Below are 12,500 nucleotides of genomic sequence, written 5' to 3'. Positions count from 1 at the left end.
TATATATATATATATATTCTTTCTTTTATTCATGCAATATTCCTCTTCCTCTTTCGTTATCTTCACAAGGCCGACTTCACTCTTACTCGCATCTAGACAGAGTATGTGTTCAGCCAATAATCTGCTTCAAGTGCTTTCTAGATTCTTCCTCGCTCGCTTGCGCCTCCCGATATTTGTAATCTCACCAACGCGTGATGATGATGATGATTGATGAATAATGATGATTACAACAACAGCAACAGCAGCAACAACAACATCAACAACAATAATAATAATAATAATAACAATAATTACAATGACAAGTATTACAATAACAATAACAACAATAATAATAACGACACAAAAATATCACTATAAATAACACATAATATAAACAATAACAATAGTAAGCATAACAGTCAGAATAATTATGATAATAATAATAATAATAATAATATGCTATACTACTACTACTACTATTACCAATAAAATACCATCCACCAATCCACTCCCACCACAATTTCTCAATCTACAAAACCATTCCCACCTCAGCCTCTACACCAGAGACCCCACACCAGGAACAATTCGTACCCAGTAAACTCACGTGGATACATCCCAGAATGGTATCTGTGTGTGTGGGGGGGGGGGTTAGGATAAGTGGGGGTAGGGGTTGGGGTGGGTAGGTGGGTGGGTGGGGCGAGTGGCAATATCACGTTTAAGGAAAATAGAAAGACAGCATCTAAAGTCTTGTTAGGCAGGAGGGGGGGGGGGGTTAGGATATAAGTGGGGGTGGGTGGGAGACACACGGGGGGGCGTGGGGAATTGGGGGGATTGGGGGGTTGGGTTTGGTATACGTGCTTTAAACCTTGTGAACAGCAGAGAGGTCGAGAGGAGAACGTGGTTGCTGGTCATGCCCCTGGGGGTTCCTTGGTGGTGGGCCAAAATGGTTTTGCATGTTCACAAACATGTGTGTGCCTTACACGTGTCGTATGCAGGACAAAAAGCACACAGATACATATCCGTATACGTTATATATACATAATATATCTATCTATCTATATTTATTTATATATGTGTATATATATATATATATATGTATATATGTATATATGTATATATGTATATATGTACATATATATATATATATATATATATATATATATATATATGTATATATGTGTGTGTGTGTGTGTGTGTGTGTGTGTGTGTGTGTGTGTGTGTGTGTGTGTGTGTGTGTGTGTGTTTATGTATATATATGTATGTATATACATGAAATATATATATATATATATTATATATATGTATATATATTATATATATGTATATATGTATATATATATGTATGTATGTATATATATATGTATGTATATATATATGTATGTATATATATATGTATGTATATATATATGTATGTATATACATATATATACATGTATATATATATATATATATATATATATATATATATATATATATATATATATGTATATATATGTGTATTTATATATATATGTATATATATATGTATGTATATATATATATGTATATATATATATATATATGTATGTATATATATATATATCTATATATATATATGTATGTATATATATATATCTATATATATATATATATATATATATATATATATATGTGTGTGTGTGTGTGTGTGTGTGTGTGTGTGTGTGTGTGTGTGTGTGTGTGTGTGTGTGTGTGTGTGTGCGCGCGCGCGCGCATATATCAATAATAGTAACGAAAACACCATATTATAAATGATGTAAATAAGCCGAATGAAAATGCAAAACAACCTATTATAAGGAAAAAAGGTGGAGGAAGAGAAGTAAGGGAGAAGAAGAAGGAAGAGTGAAAAAAGACGTGAAGGAAGAAGGAAAAAGACGTGAAGAATGAAAAAAGCGAATGAAGAACAAAAAGAGGAAAAAGAAAAAAGAATGAAAGAAAATAAAGAAGAAAGACGGACGAAGAGAAGGAAGAAGAAAACGGGAGAGAATGATACTAATAAAAAAACAGACGGAAGAAGGAAGAGAAGAAAGAAAAAAACGAGAGACAAGAACCACAAATTTAAAAAAAAACGAGGGAAAAAGGAGGGAAGTCAGATTAAAAAAGAAAAAAAAGCAAAAGAAGAAGAAAGCGAAGAAGAGGAAGCAACATCTCGAACAAAAAAGAGAGAAGCCTTTAATACGAAAGAGGAAGCGAGGGTAGCGTGCAACACCAGGAAACAAACGAGCATCATCTCGACGTCAACAGAAGGCCACCTGCTAATTCTCATTCCCTCTCGCTCGGACACCAACAGGAAGCTAAACAAACGCGCATTTCCCTCCCGCGTATTAACTCTCAAATATATATTCTCTAAAATCGACATCTGACTGGTAAGAGAGCCTAGAAAAGAAGATAAATGAGAGAGAGAAACAGAAGGGACTCTCTGCGCGCGTGTCAGGTCGAGCCGCGTACGAAGTTGCCAGATTCGCAACGTGCAAGATTATCGTGCGCCTTTTTGGCACTAGGTACAGCTGGCCTTTACCTTCCTCTAAATGTACTTCCTGAACATTCTGTACCCGTTGGATATCGCTGTTGTCGCCGTTGTTTGCTCTAAATAATGCATGTTTTCTTTCTGTTTATAGCCTATTTGTACGGAGCATAGAAAATATTCAGGGTAAGAGCAATGATAACACTGTAATGATAATGGTATGGGGGTATCGTGATCAATGTCGTGGTAATGATAGTAATCATAACAATAATAAGAACAGCAAATGTAATAGTAACGATAAAGGTAATAATTACATTAAAACAAATAATAGTAATTACGACAATAATCGGAAATAATGATAATACAGACAAGGATAATGATCGGTGACAAGTAATAACACAGGACCAACCAATAATGCCCAATCCCCTATACCAATATACCAGAACGAAGATATTAATTCCCATCCCGACTGAGAGAGAGGCACCCCACCACCCTGGTACATGAACAGCTGATCACGAATTACCAGCTGAGTGTCACGAGTTAATAACGTGACATGTAGGCTTAGGGGGGGAGGGGCGATGGAGGGTAGGGGGATGGGGGAAGGGAGGCGGGAGAGGGAACGGGGAGAGGGAGGCGGGAAGGGGGATTAGACAGGGTAGAGGGACAAAGAATTGGGACAGGGGACAGGAATAGCAATAAAGGACGGGGTTGTCGATCAAATATTGATGAATTCCTGACCCTCGCTAATGCAAGGAGCGAACCGGAGGAGGGGGAGGAGTGGGTCAGCGTGGGGGGGGGGGGTTGATAAGAGGGGAAGATGATAAAAAAGTAAGGTGGGGGGGATGGGGAGGTGAAAGGGTCAAGATCCGATCTCCCTTGTTATCCCCTTTTCAATCAAGTTGATTAGGCCTCCCTTGTGCAACTCTCTCTTGCTTATCGAATCTCCCAACTCTTTTTTTATCGAAGTAAATACAGGATATGTCAAACGTAAAGCCCTACAACAGAGAAATATTGCTTTGTGTATAAATATACTGACGTACACACACACACACCGCTTGCAAATAATCAAACACACGCACACAGACAAACAAATAATCACCCCTCTGGAATCATGCGGTTCTGTCTTGCTTCAGAAGAATGTTATAAATAATTCAATGCAAATACTTGGGGTTTCTTTAAATGGTGGTTGTTTTCTCCTTCCGTGTAATCCCCTTACGTAAAACTTGCGCCACTTTCCCCTCCTTTGCAATGACGTAATCTTAATACAAAAAACATAATAATAAAATAAAAAAATAATAAAAAACATACAAAAACTAAAACATCTAACCCACCAACACAAAAATGCCTTATAACACCACAAGCCCACACAGTACTTAACCCACAAATCAACAAATAAACAACCATTTCTTGGCACCCCACAAAATATGCCAAAATAACATAAAAACCACCACCCAAAAACTCAACACAACAACAACAAACCGCCTTATAAGTTCCTTACGTAACTTCCCTGTCGAATGCTGCTTCCTGTTCATCGAATACGAAACCCTTCCCGTTCACTTGATAAAAATATTCGTCATACTAAAAAATGCCTTAGTTTCGTTTAGTAACGATGACAAACATTTTACGAGTGTGGCAGGCCTAAGACGCCGTACCGAGAACAAGTCATCGATATGTTTGGTCAATTACTAAAGCTTTATAGGTCAGCGTGTAGGATATTGTCATGTATTTATATATGTATATGAAATATATATATATATATATATATATATATATATATATATATATATATATATATATATATATTTCTCTATCTGCATGCCTAATACATGTATCTTTTTCAATCAACAATCATTATATCATTAAAACAAAGAAGGAACAATAATGCAAATCATAAACACGAACTTGTGTAACAAGGAGTGTGGCCAAAACAAATAAATAAAAATAATGGATATAGAGACGCAGTTTAACAGAATAAATATCTGTTCACTGATAATGCGTATGCTTGAAAATATTGACAACTGATGTAAATCAACAAACATCAGATCAAATCAAAACAAACTTATTTAGTAGGTCCCCTCGGACACGTACTTCGATTGTGAAATTCAACTTCAATAACCAGTTAACCTCTTTCTTATTCCGCCTGTGGTGATTCTGAATATCCTAGGCATAACCACGCTATCAAAGCCATGTCATCTTATCTGTCTTATCTGGAATGCTTTGAGTAAGTGATCGTCTGGTTATATCTGTCGATCATTTTTCTTGTACTCTGAAGACGAATGACATTCTTTTCTGGATATGTGGAATGAACAATTACAAAATACAGCATCAAGAACAACTGCAGCAGCAATGGTAGTGGTAGTAATAATGGTAATAGTAGTGGTAGTTTTAACGGTAAGTGTGGCAGCAACAATGGTAATAGTGGTACTAACAAATGCAATAGTAATGTTACTAACAAAGGCAATAGTAGTGTTACTAACAAAGGCAATAGTAGTGTTACTAACAATGGTATAAGCAGTGGTACTAACAGTGGTATGAGTAGTGGTACTAACAATGGTATGAGTAGTGGTACTAACAATGGTATAAGCAGTGGTACTAACAATGGTATAAGCAGTGGTACTAACAATGGTATAAGCAGTGGTACTAACAATGGTATAAGCAGTGGTACTAACAATGGTATAAGCAGTGGTACTAACAATGGTATAAGCAGTGGTACTAACAATGGTATAAGCAGTGGTACTAACAATGGTATAAGCAGTGGTACTAACAATGGTATAAGCAGTGGTACTAACAATGGTATAAGCAGTGGTACTAACAATAGTATAAGCAGTGGTACTAACAATGGTATAACCAGTGGTACTAACAATGGTAGAAGTAGTGGTTGGTGTCAGTAATTAAAATAATGAAAGTAATAATGATGATGATTAACTATATCATTATATTCAACGATACCATAATCATCTTTGTTATTATAGCACCAGACCCAAAACCCAAAGGATAATTCTGCTCTGTTCGGCCAAATCTTGTAAATAAACATTCTGTATCATTGGACTTCTGTATTCTCATTCTCACGCACTGCTTTCTGGTGTAAAGGCCAACCTCTCCTACTAGCTGTTGGCGAGGAAAATTAGCAACACCGAGTGAGATACAAACCTATTTCGGGAATGGCGGACAAAAGTATCTTCTAAAAAACCTTGGATCTTTTATCTAGTGTCCAGACTGATTGAGATAACGACCAGATCAGTGATTTAAACTGACATTATGACATGCAAGAGAAGAAAAATATAAAGAAATCTACTAATATCCGCATTATATCCAGCCCACAGGGATAACGAGGATCACACTGCTTTGATTAAAATACTAAAAATAAAAGCCAAGAAACAGGGCTGGCTACTCTGAACACATAAAAGTACCCAAATGCAGGTGCAATGGCCCTGTGACAAGTCAGTTCACTACTAGGAGGGAGGAAGAGAGAGGGGGAGGGGGGTGACCAAGAGACACTGAGGAGAAAAGAGAAAATATGAGAATAAAACAAGAAGAAAGAAGAGAATATGAGAATAAAATAGAAGAGGAAAGGGGAGAATATGAGAACAAAATAGAAGAGGAAAGAGGAGAATATGAGAATAAAACAGAAGAGGCGAGAGGAGAATAAGAGAATAGAAGAAAAAAAACTGGAATTCTCCAGTAAGCTTGAACCACATGACTTGACCCCCATCCCTTTCCCCCCAGCCCCAGAGAACTTCCCTGTCACTGGCCAGAAATTGGCACCTACTTTGCCGAAATAAACTCAAAGGATGCCTGCTCTTCAACCTCCCTCCCCTGCTAACAATGTTCTGGAATCCACTCACCTATTTCACCAAAGCTGATATACATCAATGTGACACTCATTCTCTCCTTTGAAATATGATTTGTTTATGATGGATTCTCGTTCTCTCTTTTCCTCCCTACCTCCCTTTCCCCATCCCCTGTTTGGGGAATTATTCTGATTTACATCTTACACAAATAAAACATATTCTAATCCCTGATACTCCTACCCAAAACATGCAATAAAAATGGGAATAAGACAAACTGACTATAATGTTCACCATACCTACAGTGTGAAAAACCTCTGCCAATGAGAAATATAACTTCTTTCTAGAACATAAAATATATGTTCATTGAATTACATCCATACCAATACAGGAGTGAATAAAAAAATGCAAAGATGAGATAATGAAGCAAAATTGCAAGAACTGTAGAAAAAGCGAAAAGGCGACATAAATAACTAAATGAAAGAACACAAATGAGAAGCAAATGAAGAGGAAAAGAGACAGGAACAGAAAGGAGAATGCCAAAAAATATATATAAATAAAATACTTACAACAAGAAGTAGAGGCCCCACGCAGATCCCGCACCCCAGACATTAGGTGTGACTCCTCTATACAATCCTTTAATCCCCTCATGTCTCAAGATCTGACCTAGAGCCTGAGTCAGTCCGGTGTAATGAGGCTTCGTCGCCGTGGCTGAACTATCACTGACTGGAAAGAAGGAAAGAGTAAAATTATAACAACAACTACTACAAATAGCCTCGTAAGTATATTCAATAAATAAATAAATTCTATTTGTCTTCTACACCAAGTAATAAAGAACTGTGAGCAGAATTCTGTAAGGTAACTTTTACAATGCACTTAACATTGAAACAGGAAGTTACTTCCACTATCCTGGGTTCTAAAACAGGTATGTATTAACTTACTTATACCTTTTTAACACTGTCATAAGATACCTAAACCAGCTATTCTTAGACAATTTCAGCTTTAACTGGTACAAACTGGTACATAATCAGGAACACTTCAAGTGCACTACTACATATTTCATATACATCATTGAGTAACAGATTATATAAGATAAATGAATGTATGCAAATATTAGTTTTTTTTTGTACTCTGGCTGTCATTATGAGAATAGCATAGACTAATGTCTAAAATTACCCTGAACTATCTCCAACATTTTGATCACATGTTATCCTTATGCATTCTGCCACAGTTAAATGTCAAAATAATATGAATCAGGAAAGGATGGTGAACTGGTCTTTAATGAATTTACTGCTAACTTTACAATATTTGGATAAAATTAGAACAAGAGAGAAAACACAAGTAAAGCATTTAAGCATTAATAATTCGCAATAAAGTATTCCTATAACAAAGAAAGTATGCACCATCAACAAAATAAAATTAGAACATTGCTTTTTTATTATTCTTCACTAAGATTCTATCTATGAACCTTTCATTCATACCTGATGCAATGTAGTGCTTTATTGCTATACAAATGAAGATGCAACTTCTCATGTTGCTAATAATCCTAAAGTAAAGTGCAAAATGATTTTAAGTCAAAAACTCTACCCTCAGTATGTATATCTTGCATATGTATCTACCAGTCTGTGTTTGTCTGCTTTTTCTTTACTACTGGAGAGAATATATTTCACAGTCATATCTGACATGCTAAACATGGCTTATTTTTTATTTATTTATTATTATTATTTTTATAGGGGGGGGGGAGGAGTGCTACAGTACCTGCACGGGTGTAAAATGAAACAATACAGCACTTTCTCAGCATAATCCGCATAGATTCAATATTTGCATAACCAACCTCTCGACAAAGAACTAATGAAGAACTAATGAAGGAGAAGAATCCTTACAGTATGGTGGTGTGTGTGTGTGTGTGTGTGGGGGGGGGACTCGTGATTTATGTGATGTTTGAGACAGTTACATTAGATTTACTTAACATTCTTACATATCAACCTGGTCCAGCATCAAAATAATATTTACCTTCATTAAAATTGGCTAATACATATGAATATCATTTATAAAATTCTCAACAGATGTACTATGACTATGCCAATAATACCTGCAAGTTTTGAAATTAATTTTTGGTATACCTCATTTTTGCATTCACTTGCGATGTAGATTATATTCTTTATAACAGCCATGCCCTAATCAGAATAAGTAAGGATTAATCTTTAAAGTATATATGCAGCAAGACAAGGCTAGTTGAAAATTATATTCTTGTAGAGGACAAAAGGTTACAATTGTCCATACAAATAATCTGTAGACACAAATGCCAACATAACAAAAATTGCAAAAAGACCATGGAAAGTGCCTAAGTTCACTTAATGCTTGTAAGTTTCAGCTCTAACTTGCTGTGCATGCCGTGGTGAGGACAATGTTTGCCGGTAGGAGGGGTTTTGGGATGAACAACCCCTATCAAACCTCCCCTTAAACAGTGTGCCCAGTCACGGTAACAGACTGTTAGAGAGTAGTGTGGAGTTGGGGGCTTTAGTCTTTGGCAAATACGTCCATGCTATCAAGGATCTTCATTCTAAGTTATGATAAATAATAGCTGCTAAACCTTAAAACCTCAATCATGTGAATTAATTTGAAGCTGAGACTACCGCGTATGAGCAATATCAATTTATCAAGCATAAAATGTAAAATGCCGCAGCTGTATCTATGTTGATTCTGACTATACTTCTTATGCTCTATAAGACGATGGAGTCCATTTCCCTCTATCTCCATGCAATGCTCTCAATAACTTATACCGCTATTTCAAATGGACTAAAACTAATCTTGAAAAAAAGACCAGTTCCTACTGCAATATGGAAATTAAATATTCCTAATCATAACCTGTCTCATTACCTACCCTGTCCTAAATTGTCAAACTAATAATAATAATGGTAATAAAAGCGCAAATCTATCACAGCATAGGCACTCTATACTTACATAACCCATTCCTCCCTACCCAGCATTTCCCCATTCTCCCCCAAGGTCGACACGTGGAGGGCGTGAAATGACGAAACAATAGACTTCAACTTCAACCTTAATTTATTCACTGTATTTAAGTTTTTACTGGTGTGAGAATGAATCTTGGGTTTTCCTTTATCATATTTAACTTCTTTTTGAGTGTATCTGGGGGAGGGTGGGGGGGGGTGCAGCACTACGAGAAGTTGACCTTGCAACCGATGAGATGAATCACCCATTACTCTCTCTATTCGCCCTTTTCCCATTTATACATACGGATAACTTTCAAAACACTCCACAAAGGATGAAATTCAGAGACTTACCTGCAAATCTGATCTTGAGAAGGTCCAGAGGATGCAAAATAAGCGTGGAAGCAACTCCTCCTGACACACCAGCGACTAGATGCTCGTAGCGAACCCCAGCAAAGGGGTTGTTATACTTCTTTGAGCGACTCATGATTACTATGTTTTCCTGCTCTTCACTATCTAACGTAAAATTCAGAAGCTGTCCTCGTCACAACAATCATGGTGTGTAAAGCTTAGCACATGATAGAACGGCCACAAGGGGAAGGAGGAGAGAGAGGAGGGACGCCCTTCCGACAGCCGGCAAGTCTCGCTATCGACTGTATGGCAAAGAGAGACTCGACCTCCGTTTCTCTGTTCTCGAATGACGCAATCTTCTATATGCTTATCTGAAATAGAAAGAAATAATAATCTATAATAATCATAATAATTTAAATTGGTATTTACATCTGATATCTATTTGGAATAATTCGTAAGAGTTTTCTAGACGCGTCGTGGAAGAGGAACCATCGGCCAAGTTCAAAACAAAGTGATAAGTCGGAGATTCAAAAGAGAGGAAGAAGCCATGGCGCACATCATTCGTGTTAAGTGAGTATTTTACTTGATTTTAGGTGGAGTTTAAAAGTTTTTTATGGTTCATTAGAATCATGGACACATTTTTCATTGAGTGGATTGTAGCATTTGTTATGAACTGAATTATATTATGAATGTTTTGCAATTTTCCTGACGGGGGTTCGCTTGGAAATCGACCAACATGACTCGTTCATTTTCACATTTTCGAATCGGCTTTTATATCATACTCGTGTTTGAATATCATTTTCAAGCTGAGTGATAACTGCAATTAACATAAACTATTGCGAATCTAAATATGGAATTTTTTTTCGTTATATACTAGTGGCAAGAATAGTAAAATTAAAATCTACACTTCCCGGGACAAAGACATTGTCAATTTCATATAAATGTGATGTATAGACAAGAAACATGACGTTTTTGCTACTTTTATTTTCATATTTGATTAACACAACAAAGGTCTCAGAATCGGAAGTTGGATTTTATTTAATAGAACTATGATTTCCGTAATAGTTCTTCATTTTCTGTCATCTTCGTGTTTCTTTTCAGTGTCATTTTATTTATCTTTTGTAATATTGATTGATTAACTATCAAAACTTTGAATATACGATTAGAATACAGTTATAACATCATACACCTTGTATCATCATAACTTAGAATAGGAAATGTTATTATAATTTAGAATGTTGCGATTTAGTAAACTTGAATCATATTAAAACACTGAACAATCAGTTAAGGTATAAATTGATTTTTAATTGCCTCAGATGATTTCGTACGCAGTCTTCCACTTTCATGATACATTTATATGTTTACTCTTAATTTGGGAAGATTTACATTCAGTGAGAATTATCCCTATGTGAGATATGGTATGTGATTTTATACTTATGGCTGATTATGACAAAAGGACAGTGCACATAATCATGAAATTTAGAGGTCAAACACCAAAAAGTATAAACTGAATGTATTCAGCAGTATTAAAGTACTATCACTGTATGGTAATAGGGTATATTACAGCACCTTGTTCAGATATGATAAAGTATGGAACTAACAGTTCATGGTTATGGTGTCATTTCCCTTGAAAACTCTGAGACACATATTAGAATATAAAGATGGAAATCCAATATTCCATAGTATTCAATTGGTTTATTTGACCAAGAAATGTTTTTGACATGGTTCGATTTTATTGGCATTTGCCCAACTTTGACTAACCCCTTTTCTGCCACTAATTGACAGTACTTTGACATAAAATTGCTTTGACTATGTGTAAGAACAAATGCAAATAAGTACATGTATTTATGTAACAGTAATGAATCCCTTTCATTACTATAATACCATGTTCTTTCTATATGGTCTCAGTCTGTAGATCTGACAGGTTTAGAATGAGATATTACTGTTGGTTTACAGAAACTAAAGGAATTTTGATGGAATTTGTGAGTACATGTATTTGTAGATTTATATACTAGCACACTATATGACAATGGATCCCAAACTCTCCTCAGTAATGGTTGAACAATAAAGAGAGAAATATTTTTGTGGGTTCATAAATGCAAAGGGCATTTGTAAGTACATGCATTTGTGGATGCATATACTGATATACTGTATATGGTAGTTATTTCTAGTGGGAGCCTTCATGCCCCCCCTCCTTCACCTCACACAAATTTATCTTTATAGCAAATTTAATCTTTGCCTGTTCCAAGAAATGCTGTAGCTTGAACCAAAATAAACACAGATTTCAAGCCCAAATGACAAACCAACTTATCAGAAGAGTGTGAGTGACAAAATTTAGATACATTTATTTTACTGCAGAATCTTGTGGCACCCATGGATGCCAGTTTGAAAACCACGGGTATATGGCTTTACATTAACCTGTGGGATGCTTAAACTGCCCCCCCCCCCCAAAAAAAAAAAAAAAAAAAAAAAAAAAAACTGATTTCCAGAATGTTTCTGGGGGTCTGCAAGCTAATGTTGATATCAAATAAAATAAGAATGTTATGTAAAGTAAATTTTAATTACGTAGACGTTAGTAAATAATTCACAAACCTTTCCTTTGTGTTCCAGTTTACAGTTTCTTAAATAAGATAGGTAAGGGGAGGAGAATTTCATAAATGATTACAGGGTATGTTTTTACAAAATAGTTTGAAAGTACTTTTCAAGAAATGTAGATCAAGAACTAAATAGATAAAAGCCATATAGTTGATTGCAGATAGTGTAATTTGTTTTACACAAGTTCTAAAAGTTTTTATCCAGTTTTTATTTGATAAGGGAAAATCACAACAGTAATAATAGATATGTATCCATGTTAATAAAAGTGTGTTCATCCAAGTGTGTGTGAGTGTGTTTGTATGTGGTCATGTATATGTATGTGCATCCAAGTAGTGTAAGTGTTTGCATGTGAAT

General features: G+C 35.7%; 2 protein-coding genes across 4 annotated transcripts in view; one reads left to right on the top strand and one right to left on the bottom strand.

The window, feature by feature from the left end:
* The window catches only part of LOC113818106 (solute carrier family 25 member 32), an 88,604-nt gene that overhangs the window by 28,079 nt on the left and 48,025 nt on the right, over nucleotides 1-12,500 (bottom strand). The window contains exons 2-3 of one of the 2 annotated variants that reach the window (XM_070115610.1): nucleotides 9,555-9,922; nucleotides 6,819-6,975 (exon numbers count right to left, since the gene is read on the bottom strand). In XM_070115610.1, the coding sequence (XP_069971711.1) occupies nucleotides 6,819-6,975; nucleotides 9,555-9,687 (290 nt within the window). In that variant the 5' untranslated portion in view covers nucleotides 9,688-9,922. Of the gene's footprint in view, nucleotides 1-6,818; nucleotides 6,976-9,554; nucleotides 9,923-12,500 lie in introns of those variants that run through there. The other variant, XM_027370251.2, reaches the window with a different exon arrangement.
* The window catches only part of Pask (PAS kinase), a 129,650-nt gene continuing 127,189 nt past the window's right edge, over nucleotides 10,040-12,500 (top strand). For both annotated transcript variants that reach the window (XM_070115604.1, XM_070115609.1), the window contains exon 1: nucleotides 10,040-10,121. In XM_070115604.1, the coding sequence (XP_069971705.1) occupies nucleotides 10,099-10,121 (23 nt within the window). In that variant the 5' untranslated portion in view covers nucleotides 10,040-10,098. The remainder of the gene's footprint in view (nucleotides 10,122-12,500) is intronic.

This window comes from Penaeus vannamei, chromosome 37 (genome assembly GCF_042767895.1).
Source record: "Penaeus vannamei isolate JL-2024 chromosome 37, ASM4276789v1, whole genome shotgun sequence".
NCBI classification, from domain to species: domain Eukaryota; kingdom Metazoa; phylum Arthropoda; class Malacostraca; order Decapoda; family Penaeidae; genus Penaeus; species Penaeus vannamei.
Note: the sequence above shows the minus strand (reverse complement) of the source record. Positions and strands in the feature narration are given on the sequence as shown.